At 26.4% G+C, this 16,064-nt stretch overlaps 1 protein-coding gene across 1 annotated transcript; it reads right to left on the reverse strand.

Annotated features, from left to right (window-relative positions):
- Positions 1–218: 218 nt before the first annotated feature.
- Positions 219–2,407, reverse strand: LOC120074012 (NAC domain-containing protein 87). Its single transcript, XM_039026974.2, has 3 exons — positions 2,068–2,407; positions 1,348–1,631; positions 219–1,126 (listed from the first exon to the last, which is right to left on the reverse strand). The coding sequence occupies exons 1-3, from the start codon at positions 2,237–2,239 to the stop codon at positions 593–595; spliced, it is 990 nt and encodes a 329-aa protein (XP_038882902.1). The 5' UTR covers positions 2,240–2,407; the 3' UTR covers positions 219–592.
- Between the last annotated feature and the right edge of the window lie 13,657 nt (positions 2,408–16,064).

A 16,064-nucleotide genomic window follows, 5' to 3' on the forward strand; every position in this document is an offset into this window, starting at 1 on the left:
AATATAGACTTCACACAATTTATTTTTTTTCCCCCTTCTTTTGAGTCGACTCTATGTTGTATGTCTTTATAGAAAGAAAAAAAACAGTATGGAATTTTCGTTAATATTGAAGTCAAAAAAAAATGGAGAAAACAAATATTATTGATTTGAAAATTTTCCCTCACAACAAGACTAGAAAATAAAGTTTGAATATATCAAAAGAAATAAGAAACATCATGTGTATATAATTTTTCTATATCATATTTATTACACAAAAATTACAATAGTTCTCTAAAAGGGAAGGGGAAAAAAATTAAAGAGAGAACTCTATACAATGTTACATTGCTACATATATCAATTACAATCCACAAACCAAACCCATTAAAAGTTCTTCTAAATATTCCTTCCCAAAAAAAGACTATTAATTAACAGAAGAATTAGAATCTAAAAAAGAACAATAAAATTAATTAGAAAGCAATTAATTAATCAGTTGTTCAAATATTGTTCATGTAGTGCAGCAATCACATGAACAATAATTCTTCAATGTATATGGGAAATGCCAATTTAAAAGAAAGCATTGCCATTGCTCATCACACACAGCTACTTTCAATTATCAGTAGTAGTCCCACAACTCCAGATCCGCCATGTCGTCCGCCTCGTAACTGCTATTTTCGATCGACGGCGATACGTCGGCCTGTGTCACACCGCTCATCATCGACCACGAAACCTTTTCCATTTTGCACTCCGTCGTTGGCGGTGGTGTTACGGATGACGTTGTCCCACTAGCAACTAGTTGATCGAACGAGAAGAATCCGTCGTCAGGAACTGACAATGGGAGCGAGTTCATTGTCGGAATCATTGTTGTTGCGGCATTCGTCGGCGGCAATGGAAGTGTTGCTGCCGGTTGGCAATAACGATAGTGATTATTTGTACTAGTTGAGACATACTTCAAGTAATAATCGGATGGTCCCGGCAGCCTACACTTGGCTTCGTAATCATCAAATCCACCATCGATCGAAATAGGATCAACGGCAGGATCCATTAGAGGTGGAAGAGAAGAAGAGAAGTCAGAAGTTTGAATCCTTCTCATCGGTGTTGCCAATGTCGTGGGGTTCTTGTGAAAAACCCGACAAACGACCCAATCGTCCTATAAATCAAATTCGAATTCATGAGGAAGAATTTAAGCAATTACCAAATATCAAATTTAAAATTTTTCTTTTTTTTCATTTCAGTAATTAAATTTCCAAAATGTTTTGAGTGCATGCATGTATTATTAATCGAGCTACATAAATTGAATTCTCTCCCTAATTCATCAATAAAAAATTAAAAAAAAAAGTATAAAAATAGAATTTAAAGGGAGTAAATTACCTTAAGGGGCTTAGGAAGACGAAGAAAGTGAGAAAATTTAGGCTCGAGTCGAAATTCATGCATGACCCAATTGGTCTTTTCACCTTTGGGAGCTCTTCCTTTGTAAAAAACCAGCGTTTTCTTCATACCGGCAAGAACCGACTTTCCCTTGAAAATCTCTCGGTCTTTTCCGGTCGCCTTCCAATAACCGGTCTGAGTCGCCCGGTTCGTTCTCATCCCGGTCGGATACTTCCGATCCCTTTGGCAGAAAAAGTACCATTCCTTTTCTCCCATCTTAGCCTTCTCTGCAAACCCATACACAAAAACGTCTGACCAAAAATTCAAAATACCCATTTTGCCCCTATATGTTTCGAGATTTTTTATTTGTTTGTCCCTAACTTGAATTTTGGTTTTTTTAAAATTAATTTGAGAAAAAAAATCTTCATTGAAGAAGAAGAAAGAATAAAAGTAAAATTAACACACAAAAAAAAAACATATTTCTCAAAATTTCAAAGACAACAAAAGAGAATAAGTCTCAAAGTTTAGAGATGAAATACAGTAAAATTTAATTTAATAAAAAAATTAAAAGAAGAGGAAGAAAAAAGTTCGAGATGAAAGATGAAATTTAAGGATTTGAAAGTATAATAACGAAATAGAACAAGTTTCAAACTATAGAAATTATAATAAATACGGTATATTTTGATTTGATAAAGAAAATAAAAATTGATGAAATTTACTTACGAGGCAGATCCCAAGGTTCACACTTGTTCAAGTCAGCTTCTCCGATGGCGGTGGCAGTGAAGGCGGCGTCGACGATCTTCTTAGCAAGGTAATAAGTGACGATCTCCTCATCTGTGGGGTGGAATCTAAATCCGGGAGGCAAATTCACGGCGGTCAGCGGTGGTTCTTCCATGAAAAAAGAAAAAAAATGATCGAAAATGTTAAGCTCCGGTGAAGAGACGGCGGAGAGATTTGATCGGAAATTGGGAGAGAGATTATTGAATAAAACTATAAAAGTATATACAGGGGAGAGGGGAGAGGCTTAAATAATGAAGGTTCCGTGGCCCTCAAGGAAGATTTCAAGGGAAGCTTTGAATTGGGAGTTAGTATTAAATTTGTTTTTGTTTTTTTTTAATATTTTATCTTATTTTATTTTTCTCCAATTATGTTATTGATATTTTATTTATTTATGACGTCGTTCTCCCTCTCTTATGATTGGTTTTGATTAGCTACAATTTCTTACCTTAATCGGCGTTTCGATTTACGCGTTAATCTTGTGTAATGTAAACTCTAGTTTTTCACGTATAATTTAAATAAATTAATACCCTTTCATACTTTCTAGCTTGTTCAATTCTAGTCTCAATTAATGAACTAAAATTTTAAAAAAAAATTATATAAATGTTATTTCATTGATTTGCTAATGGTTCAATTGATCAAGACGTTAATAATTTTCTTTGTCACCGAAATGAGTTTACTCAACTGCCATAATGTTGATATCAACAAGAACTTAGTTCAATTGACATTTGTATGCGTTGAGGATTAAGAGATCTATGGTTCCAATCCCCTTACCTCTCATTTGTAATTTAAAAAAAAGTGGCATAATATTGATATTATCAACTTTAAAGTCAGAGATTGAATTACTCATTTTCACATATTGTCAAAAATAAATAATATAATAAAATATAGAGTTTCGAGTAAAATTAGGTAGGGATTCGAACGAAGAACTCTCGGTCACTAACACATCTAAATGACAGTTGAGTTATGTCCATTTTGACAATTGAGTTTTAAATTTGTTGATTTATTTATTGTAGGCTATAAATTTATTAATTTACAATATGTATATAAAATTGAATTATTATTTTTTCTAGACAATATATGGATAGAGAGAATTGAACTTTTTATCTCGAAATTGATAGATTAAACTTTATGCGAAAATGTATTTTGTTGATTTACTTTATAAAATTGGATTTACGAAATCATCTTTTACGCTAAATACTTATTGGTAATTATTACGATTAATAAATTTAGAAATCAAACTAAATGTTATTTATTCTATTTAAAACATAAATCCATGTTCGGTATGTAAATTTCATTTTTTTTTTTCATTTTATTTTTGGTTTGGACAAAAATAAAATAGGTGAAATGAGATAGAGGAAAGAGAGAATTTTCGATTGTCCAGGTCGTTATGTAGGACCCACCTAACATTGAACCAAACCTTCCAAGAATTTCATTATCTAATAAAAAATTTGAAAATAAGAAAAAAAAACATTATTATTAATAGACTATTACCAAGTCCAAATTATTCAAATATATCATTTGTAAGAGAAGAGAGTGAGTGAAATCTTATACAATTCATTGATCAAATTGTTCATTAATTAACCTTGCTTTTAGGTTAATTAATTTGTTGGATTAGGTTAGGTCAAATTAAAATGGTTATAATCAACAAATTAAATATGTCGAAATGAGTTTAACTCAACGATAATTGATATGCGTTCTCTCTTTTGAAGTTGAAGATTCGATCTTACATTCTTACAATAAATATCGTACTTAACAAATCAAATTAAACTTAAATATAGCACTTAATCTTTAAAATATATATAAACAACACTCCATTAATTAGTATTCTTTGTATCTCATATTTACAAAGTGTCTCTTTCTTTATATGTGTAAATAAAAATTTAAGAACACGGTGATAAATTTAAAAAGAATAGTACTTAAAAATTTGTAATTACATCTAGCACTTATTAGAAATTACCACATTATGATAGCCTTAATCAATAAAATTTCTTTCACAATTTGGCCTATCTTAGGTTGATAAAGATATCAATCTACTTTTTATATACGGTAGATCTTTTTCACTTTTAATCGATTCAAGAGACTTTTTGCATTTGAACATTTCTAAGTTTAAATTAATCTAAACATAGTTCAACAAGTTGAGACATATAATTGTTGATTAAAAAGATCAGAGATTCGAATCATCGACTTCTATATGTTGTTAAAAGAATAGAAAAGGAAGAAAATGGAAGGGAATTTAGGGACAAAATTGGAATTAATAAAATATTAAAAGAAATGTATTATATTAATTTTGTATAGATAAGGAGAGACTTGTGCAAACAAAGACCAAGTGAATAGGAAAATTGGGTTGGTTTGGGATTCTGAAAAACTAGAAGAGAGAGAGAGAAAAAAAAAAAAAAGAGTCAAATATTAAGAAATATATTAATCTATTCTTCTTTATTATTTTTAAAGGAATAAAATTATATATATATATATATATATATATATATATTCCTAAAGGTTTGGTTTCCAAGAAACTTCCTTTAGGATATTGGATGTTACCTTATATTTTCTTAATGATGCTAAGAAAATTCTAAACAGTTTATGACAGTGAAAGCATATCCATTCCAAATCTTCAATTCAATCTCTTCTTTTTTTCATTTTAGAAAAAAAAAAATGTTTTCAACCAAAATATCTACCATGCTTGAACTTTTAAAATGTATTTCTAACTTTTTTGGCAAAAATAATTATCACTATAGTTTTCATTGTTAGCTTGCCAATTAATGTAAAAATATTGGAAATTTAATTTAGCTTTAAATATGTATATATATCGAAATAATCGAAGTTTAAAATGAAGATATCTACAAAAATGTTAAGGTATCAATTTCACGATTTTTTTTTTTGAAATATTGATAGAATATTGATGTCAAGTGATATTTATGCAAAAATTATAAAAATTAAGAAATTTAAAAAGATATTTAAATTAGAAAATAAGTGTTCTATGTTTTTTAAACAAGATAAATTTTTTATTATTTATAATATAATTACATTAGTGACATTGAGTTTTTTTTTTTTTTTTTTTTTTATGGATTGCTTTACGATATAATATACATGTCAATGGAAATTCAGTATACCTCTATACTAATCTTAACTAAAGTAAGTATTACATACGTAAATAAATATTAAATCGTAGAATAATGTGTTGATTGCCATGATTATTTTGTAGGAAGTTTAAAAATTAAAATAAATATTATAAAAGTAAATTATGAAAGTTTTTAAAGTAAATAGACATTGAAAGTTCATTGACCAAAGTAAATTAAATTTAGTTCATAAGTCATAAATTGGTTAAGGTAAGTATTGAAGAGTGAATATTAATTAAGAAAATTAAGGTCTAAAATAAATGTTTTAAAAGGTCAAAAGTATTTTCTTTTTTAAGTTAATGGATTAAAATAGATCCTTTTTCTTTTGTCAAAGCTAGATTAGTTTACCAGTAATTGATGTGTCATCTCTCTATCTTCTTATGTTATGAGCTATTAAATAAATGTTGATGTAATCAATATTAGAGTGTAGATTAAAATAATATTTTGATCCGTATACTTTGAATCTTATTCTATTTTAATTTATATATAGTTTTAAATGTTTAAATATAGTCTCTATATTTTTAATAAATCTTAAAATTAGTTTTTAATGTTAGTTTGAAACCTAATTTTTATCTTATTTGGGAAAATAATGAACAAAATTTTTATTCAATAAAAGACACGATATGAATGTTTTGAGAATTAGAAGCGGATTAATAAACCTTTTAAGTTTAAATACTATTTTGGTCCTTATACTTTCAAAATATTGATTTTAGTCCTTATATTTCTAACTTTGGTTTATTTTGATCTCTATACTCTCAAAATATTTATTCTGATCCTTGTACTTTGACTTTGGTTTATTTTAGTATTTGAACTTCCAAAAATTATCATTTTAATTCCTTAAAATCGAAATAAAAATGAAAAAAAAATGATAGAAATTATCATTTTTTAAAAAGAAAAGGGCCAAAATGAACAAAAGTTAAAAGTATAAGTTTCAAAATAAACATCGAGAGTATAAGAACCAAAATGAACAAAAATTGAAAGTATAAAGACCAAAATAAACTTTTTAAAAATATAGAGACCACAATAATTCAAAACAAAAAATACATACACCCAGATAGTATTAAAACATTTTTTTTATATAAAAAGAGTTAATAATAAATAATAAACTAAATTCGAGAATAATTTTAAGATTCATTGGAAATAGATACATAACGATGACTTTATACCTTTAGGAGTACAAAGATTAAAATTATATTTTAATATGAAATACGGACTTTATAATTTATTAAAATTATAACTCAACCTATAATAATTAATATAATAAGGAAAAAAAATAAATTAAACACTTGTATTATGTTACTTCAAATTGTTTTCCATCTTTCTGTATTTGGCCTAAGTTTATTTTTCTCTCTCTAAATATATAATATAAAGTTTAGAAAAATACATCAACCTTGTCCCCAGCTGTTAAAATTCCAAATAATTTTGTTACAAATAAATAATTAATGTATATGGTCTTCTAATTAATTGATTTAAAATATGGTATCTATTAGTCTATTACCTATATAATACACACAAATGATATATTTTTAAAACAATAAGATGAAATTTGCTCCCCATGATTTCAAAAAAAAAAGTTAAAATTTAATTTCAATAATTTATAATTAGAATTTAATTTCTATAGTTTGATAAAACTCATAAATAGTCTTTATAGAAATTTTATAAAAATTTTATCGAATTATAGAGACTAATTTTGAGATTTTACCAAACTACATCAACTAAATTCTAACTTCTAAAACCATACTGATTAAATTTTAATATATATATATTTTTAACTATAAAGACAAAATTTTGTAATTTAATCGACAAAATATTATACATATCAAATGATTAACCTTGCCTGAATTTAAAAAATATTTAAAGCATCACTAAAGGTCCGTTTGGAATGACTTGACAAAAAAGTGTTTTTTTTTAAAAAAAAAAAGACTCATTTTTATTTAAACACCTTTGACAAAAATTGTTGGAAATATACTTCAAAAGCTATTTTAAATAGTTGCCAAACATTCTAATTTTTTCTAAAATGACTTATTTTTTAAATTAAACACTTGAAAATATTCCAATTACATGCTAAACTGAAAACTGAAAAGTCATTCAACTTGTAATTTTAAGTAATAATTCTTTAAATTGAGAATCGTGTCAATATCCGCTAACGGTTAAGTCCTTAATTTTTTTAGTACAATAATTATGGGGTGGAGTTTAAACTTCCGACCTTTTAGATTGGAGTGCATGTCAAAATCACTAAGCTAAGTTCACTTTGGTTGTTAAATTCTTAATTTTTGAAAATTGTACTTATTTTCTTACCATAGTTTTCGTCATTTTCTTAATGAATCATTTGATTCTTAGTCCATTTCCAAATTTCAAAAACAAATATTTAAAAAATATTTTGTTTCTAGTTTTTTTTTAAAAAAAATCTTTCCTAAAGGTAGTATCTACAAATTTAATTTATAAAAATTAAAAACTAAAGGGGTTCTTATCCTTAAAATATTCTCCATTACCATTTTTTTAGGGAGAAAATTATAAAAAAATAAAATAAAAAATAAAGTAAAATAAAATAAACAAAAAAAAAAAAAGTGAAGAGTACAACTTCACCTAGCATTAGAGGAAAACAGCTATAATGTTATAATTGGCTACATATTGTTATGGTATTAAAGCATTTGTATATGGAATTTCTCTCAAGCTTCCATTCTTAAAAGTATAATATTATTGTTGTTGTATTTCATCAAATGCCCAAAAAAAGTAATATGACTTTTCATCATCAATTTTTACCTTTTTTTAAAAAACCAAATTAAATAGCTAACTATATCTATCAAATCACATTTCACAACTTCCCTTTTCAAGAAGGAGAAAGATTCTTCGACAACGCGTTTACGGGTTGAATTTATATGACGTAGAGTTGAATAATTTGCCTACATCTTATAATAAATGTATATTAGTTTTAATTTCAATATAAGAATTAAAATTCATGCAAAACAAAAGACGGATTGAACAAAACTAGAGATTTAATTATTAAGTAGCCAATTTTTTCCTTGTTTGATACATATGTATAGAAATCACTTTGTGAAATCACACCATATATTTTATTTTGTTTGTTGAATATACTTTTTAATTAAAAACAAAAATCGATAAGATGTTATGCGAAGAATTCAACGGTCAAATTAGAATCGAAAAAGTTTGCGTTGTGAATTTTTAGAAATGAAGTTGGTCAAGTAAAATGATAACATCTTCACCGATACAATATTAAGATAACATCATTGTTGGGATATATGACCAAAAAAGTAATTAAGGATTTTTAATTTGTGGAATAATGACAAAAATCAAGATAATATATAGAAAGAGATGTTTGAAGCATGAAATTCCATATACATAAACAATAGGAAGGGTGGGGCATGGCAGTCAAGAGTCACAAATTCATAAAGTCACTAGCAATATTTAAGCATATCTTATGGAGTTTATTCAATCATTTGAATTGTGAAAAAGACTTTGAAAAATGGGAATTAGAAGAGTTAAGATAAATAAATAATAAATAAATAAATATATGTATATTAGTTTGTCATTTTGAAGATATATTGGTTAGGTTGGAATTGTTTATATGAGATTGATGGTATGAAGTTGATTATTCTTGTAATTTTGAAATTGTTTGTAAGTTTTAATAATGTTGAAGATAGAATTTTATTAAAGATAATATTGGTGGAAATTTTTTGTTGATAGATCTTAAATGTGTATTCTCCATTTTGTCGATGAAATATTATCCTCTTCAATATATAAAATTGTTGGAATGTAATAGATAACATCTATTAGAAATTGATAAAATAATTAAGGGTAATTACAATTGGTAGAATTTTTAGGAATAATAACTAAGTGTATAACATAACATCATTTTAAAAAAAATTGAAAATATAGTCAAGTCTATTAGACTATCTATCAACAATAGACTCTTACCAATAATATGATATATCGTTGATAGACTCCTACCAATAATATGGTCTATCACTGATAGACTATTTAAATTTGGTCATATTTATAATTTTTTTTACATTATATTATATCTGCTAATACTTTGGATCTAATGTCTATATTTGCAACTATCCCAATAATTAATTACATTGTCATTCTTGGGATGTCAAGATAAAAATATATTTAACATATATAAATTGTCAATTCCTAACCAAAATGATATATAATAAGTATCAAGAATTTGTACACTTTTACGCTTTAGCTATGGGAACGAATTTAATATTAAGTAATATTATTAAGAACAAAAATAATTAGAATCAAAATCAAAATTCAAAGAAATTTAATTGTGAAGAAAAATTTCAAAATTATATATGAACTAAATTGTTTAAAGAACAACTTAGCATTAGTTGAATTGATTAAGAAGGATTTAAATATTCAAAATTCTATTCATTGAACTCAAAAATAAAAATAAAATTGAACAATCATTTGGAAATGTAAGTTATATATATATATATATAAACAAAATGATTTGGAAATGAAATAAAATAATGAGGGACCTTAAAAAAAGGGAAAAAAGATTAAATAAAAATTAGCATTGGGGGAAATGTCCACGTGCTATGAAATGAGGCCATGCAAGAGATCGTAGACAGCCACCGACTTATGAATCTTCTTTTTGACTTCTTACCTTCTTTTATGGGATTTCAACCATTTAATTTTAGGTGTTTTTTTTTTTAAAAAAAAATTGTTATTGGTCTCGGGTTTCAAGATGTTATCATTTTAGTCTTTAAATTTTAAATTTTATTTTTAATTTAGTCTCTAAATTTTGAAAAGTTATAATTTTATTTTTGAATTTTTAATTATACTCAATTAATTGGTTCTTAAATTTCAAGATTTACATTTTTAACTTTGTTTTCTTAACCTAAATACTCATTTACGATCTTTGGTTTGACGTTAATATCTATTAACTACAAATGTAATATTTTGAAATATAAGAATTAAATGAAAACTAGACTTGTAACTTAGGACTAAAAATATTTTTCCCTTATTTTTTGTTTTTTATTTTGTGAAATAGAGACTTGAATAAGGGTGGTTCGAGCACGACCAGCCAAGCTCGTGAAATCTCACCAAAAGAGAAATAACAAAGCTACACAGGGTCACACTCATTCTGACACTGCTAGTATATTGCACATATCTCCAAGCGGATATCAAAGGAAGAGCCTTAATAAATGTCCCCATGTCGACAACCATAAAGGATAAGTAACTCTTTGTGTGCATTAGTTGAGTTAAATACTTTCTCACTATTAATAACTTTGGCATCATAGTGTACTAGGTTCGATACCACGTTAGTGTAAAGTACTCAAGACCGTGTGCATGCACATGCACACGCGCACGCGCACACATATGCACGCACACATGCACACATGCATGCACGCACACACGCAGATGCACACGAACGCACACGCGTGCACACACATACGCGCACACACACGCACGCATGTACACACATGCACACACAGGCGCACATGCACGCACCATGCACACACACGCATGTGCATGAACCACGCACACATGCACACACATACACACAATCTTCTACTTCATTTTTAATTAATCTTAGGTCAAGTTTAACAATCCGTAATGAAAATTGGTATAATCATAATGGGATTTCATTGACAGATCAATCATAATGGACCACAATCACAAACATAATTGGATTTCTTTTGATCACATTTATTTAAAATTAAGAATCTGTCACATTTACTTTATTGTTATCGTTTTGGGTCAAAACAATAATAGTAAATGTGACAAATTTATAATTCTCATATTGTAACAGTAACAATAACGGTAATGACAACAATATTAAGTAGATGTGACAGATTTATAATTTCCATATTGTAACAGTAACAATAACGGTAATGACAACAATATCAGCGTAATTTCTAAGCAATGAAAATTGGTATAATCATAATGAGATTTCATTGACAAATCAATCATAATGGACCACAATCGCAAATATAATTGGATTTCTTTTTATCACATTTATTTAGAATTATGAATCTGTCACATTTACTTTATAGTTACCATTTTGGGTCAAACAATAACAGTAAATGTGACAGATTTATAATTCTCATATCGTAACAGTAACAATAACGGTAATGACAACGATATCAGCGTAATTTCTAAATACAATTGGATCTAGCACCATCCACTCGTCATTCGATTTGCATTTTTTTATTACGAATTTAGAAGAAGGGGCAAGATGTCAGTAGGAGTATGGAACACAAGTAAACAACATCAAACATAATTTAATGGGACCTACTTTTTAGATTGTCATTGATTTATTACGTTTCCTATTGAGTAAAGGTGACCTTAGTATAAATTCAACGATATGATAATCCTTTATTTACATTGGTCTTAGAGATTGAAGTATATGCAAGTTGGTTAAAACTTAAGAAGTGAAAACGATATGATAATCCTTTTAAGGACGATTATAAACAATATTCTCCATTGGAACGAATCGAATTCCTTGAAATGAAAACAATGACACAATGCTTAAAAAATGTCAAGTCATTGTATAGGTATAAAGATGCCGTTATTTGACATTAGAGTCCATGTTATACACTTTAGTCATGTGCTTGGAATCTTGGGCTTAAAGTACATCAAGCTTTGGATATGATTTCATGAATGAAAATTGGTTTAAAAATCTCCCTAAACTTTTATATAAAATTAACAATTTTGTTTCTAAATTTATAACAATTTAATCCCTATATTAATTATAAATTTGTAATAATTTAGTACCAATCATAAAAAATGTCAATTTTTATTACGTAACAATTTAATCTTTACCGTTTATAAATAAATTTTATTATTTTTATCAGTTAATCACTCAACATATATAAGAAATTTCACTAAATCATAATAATATTTTTTAACGATAAGGATATATTGTTATAAAATGTAAAGTATTGAGATTAAATTGTTACTTATTGAAATTTAGGAATTAAATTGTTTCTAATTTGAAAATATAAAGATTGAAAATGTTACTAAATAAAGTTTAGAAACTAAATTGTTGAAAGTTCAAGACTGAAAATATCTTTTAACTAATGAAATTTCATATCACAAATAAGAAAAATGTATGATAAAGAGTAATTATATATGTGTTGTATGTTTTGTTGTAGCAAGAATGAGACACCTCAAAGATCAAGAACAATCCTATGGAAAGAATCTAATAATTTATTAAGGTCGTGTTTGATAATCTATTACTTTTTTTTATTAGGAGAAATTTGAGCTTATAAAAATTATTTCCAACGCATGTACTTTTTTAGAAGATTTTCGAAAATAAAAAATTGGAAAACTATTTATACAAAATAGTAAATTTTTTATTTTTATTTCAAAAATTTGACTTGAGTTAAAAGTACTTCTATAAAAAAAAGTGAAAAACATAATTGAAAAAATGTGAGAAAAGAAGCCTAAATTTCTAAAACGTGAAATTGAAAACGGAATTGTTATCCAATTCGGTCTATTTTTTTTTTTCTAAAAAAACAATTTTTTTTCAAATTTCCCTAAGAATTTAATGTATGTTTGCAATAATAGAGGAAACATACCCGAAGTAATTATAAATTTTAAACCGAAAATAGTTGTTAAAAAAAAAAAGCAAATCAAATTGATGAAGGATTTCTTTTAAAAATTATTCATACATTAATTTTAATTAATTTTAATTGTCCATTTTGCTAAACCAATATAACTTGGTCTTTCAATTATGATTTTTTTTAAAATCATTTAAGCATTAATTTTAATTGTTTATTTTGTTAATCCAACATTAGAATAAATCTAGTCAATGATTTTTAAAGATCATATTAATAAAAGAGTAAATTAATTTACTCACAAAAATTTAAGAGTCTAATTGAATTAATTATAAATCTCAAACGAAATTTAAAGAAGTGTTAAGTGATATAATTATAAAAATTTAAAATCTAAATTAATAGAATTATTAGTTTAAAATTTTAATTAATAGAATTGAAGGTTAGAAATGTAAATTGATATTTTTTTTCCAAGAAAAAGGAAGAAGTGTGAAAAGTGTATTTTTGTGGAAAGGGTTTTGATAATAAAAGTAAATAAAATAAGATTGAAAAGAATAATTAAAAGAAAAAGAGAAAAAAAGTTAAAAAGAAAGGAAAGAAAACGCGTGGGGACACTGACACGCGCACCTGGCGACGGGATTTTTCCGTTGAAAAAAACAACGGCTCCATGGAATCTTTTATTTACTAATAATTTATTTATATATGGTTAAAATACCTTTTTTTGTTCATATATTTTTTCTTTTTTAATTCACATACTTTTAATTATCTATTTAAAAAAAATCAAGGGTATAATTTTAGTTCTCATATTTTCAGAAATTTTTTTTTAAAAAAAATTAAATTTAGACCTTATTTAATAATTATTTTATTTTTTATTTTTTATTATTTGAAAATTAAACTTATTTCTTCCTAATTTTTTTTATCATGATTCTCTTCTTTTTTGTTATAAAGTATAAATATTTTTTAGAATTTTCCTCATTTTTAAGTAAAAAGGTTGAATTCTAAGTCAAATTCAAATAAACAAATATAAGTTTTGAAAAACTTTTTTTTTTTTTTTTTTTTTTTTTTAGATTTTGGCTTTGTTTTTTTTAAAACATTAATAGAAAGTAAATAACAAAACAATAAGGTTAGAAGTGGAATGGGCATTTACAGGCTTAATTTTTTAAAGCTAAAAACTAAAATCAAATTACTACCAAACAAGGTCATAGTTTTTAACAAAATAAAAATAATAATTTTAATACAAGAAAAGATTATGTGGATATATTTTTCACAATTTATCAAGGGAATGTTAATAGATATTAATTTTTTAAAAAAATAAAATTTACAGTAAACTAATTATATGGACTAATTTTAAGATTTATTAAAAATACTGGATTAAAATTGGATATTTAAAAATAGATGAACCAAAATATAACAAATCTAAAATATCGAGACTAACCTGATATTTTAACATTTATTTATTCTTCTTATTTTTTTTAAAGCCCAACAAAAGGAGAAATTATTTACCAAGTTACTACAATATAATATATAATTTTTAGAAAATATTTTATAATCTATTAAATAGTGTTCAAGTGACAATTAGGGTTAACAATGGGACCTAGGTGGGACAAGAGATTTTTCATCCCCGTCCCCGTGGGGTACTTTCCCATCTTCACCCCCGTCCCTGCCAATTGAAGGCAGGGATGAGGATGGAAATTCCCCGACATGGGGACCCATCCTCGATTTTTTTAATATATATATATATATATATAAACAAAAACAATCGGGATCGGGGGCGAGGATACCCTCCCCGTTCCCGACTAGAGACCTGGTTATAATCCCCGATTTGACCCATCCCTAGTTAAATCAGGGATTTCCTACTCTGATCGATCGAGGACTCGTAGGGATTTTTGTCAACCCTAGTGATAACTTCATTAAATAATTTTTAATAATAATAATAAAAAAACCACTTCATAAGCTCTCTCTTCCTCTTTCATATTATTACTAATAATCTATCTCTTCTTCAACCTTTTTATACACTCCAATGAAACTTCAAAGCAAATGCCCACTTTTTTAAAGAAAAAATAAAAAAAAAAAAAAAAAAAGAAGAAGATATGACCTATGATCACATCATTCATTGATGACTAGCTATGAGAATATAAATCCAAACGATTAAGATCGTGGATTATGGGAATCAAATAGGTTTATGATCCAAATCTAAATTTGAGTTTCAAAGAATTGAATTGACATTATCAAACGAAAGTATTGTTTTGAAGATGCGTAGGAAAACTGTGACACGTAAGAGTTATAGCATTTGTCAAGTGCTTGGAATAACTAACAAATTATAAATATATGTGTGTCATTAGAATGTATGTGTGTGTCATTATAAATATAAATAGTTGTTTTTTCACTAGAATCCTCATTTAAATGGTTAATTATTTATGAATTCTCCTTTGAATGGTTAATTCTCCTTAAAAAAAATTAATCATCTTGAATAAACATAAACTTTTATATTGAGTTATTTAATTATTCATACATAAAAATTTTAAAATAGTTCAAACATATCATATTATTCCTATAATATCATATTCATATGCAAGAGTTTAAAATGATTCAAATATATGCATATCTTTGTACATATGTGTATAATTTTCGTAAAAAAATAACAATGACAAATAAATGGGAAACGAGAATGGAGAATGCATTGTTTCCGTCTCCATACCCATTTAACTCACAGGAAATTTTCTTCTCTCACTTCCTTCCACATTTCTCATCCAACTCCCTAGAAAATGAACATCTCTACTTCGATTTATATATCTCCGACAAGCCATATCGTGGAAGAGTATTATTATTTGGGTTGTGTGGGATAAAATTTATGTTCCTTTATGATTCTTGAGGCATGTAGAGTGAGTATAAATGAATCTTAGCCTAAAGTGGGATGTATCCAATTCATTATCACAAAACAAATTTTTAGGAAAAAATAAAAGTTGGTAAGTAATTTGTAAACTAAAGTTTTAAAGCTTGAGTTGAAAGATAATAGAAAGGCAAACTCCTTTTGGAGTTAAGTTTTGACAGTGAAATGTTTGGAAGATTGGATAAACTTTGTACATAAATTATGAATACTTATCTCTCTTTCTCTTCTTTTGCTTATATATATATATATATATATATACACTATAGTTCTTATACTTGGTTTAATTTTAGTATTTGTACTTCTACTTTTAACGAATCTTAAATTTAGTCTTTCAAAAGTAATTTTTTTTTATCTAAATTGGTAGGGGTGTTCATGGGTTGAGTTGGGTTAGGTTGAAAGACT

This window comes from Benincasa hispida, chromosome 3, assembly GCF_027475165.1.
Source record: "Benincasa hispida cultivar pf3 chromosome 3, pf3_genome.v1.1, whole genome shotgun sequence".
NCBI lineage: Eukaryota > Viridiplantae > Streptophyta > Magnoliopsida > Cucurbitales > Cucurbitaceae > Benincasa > Benincasa hispida.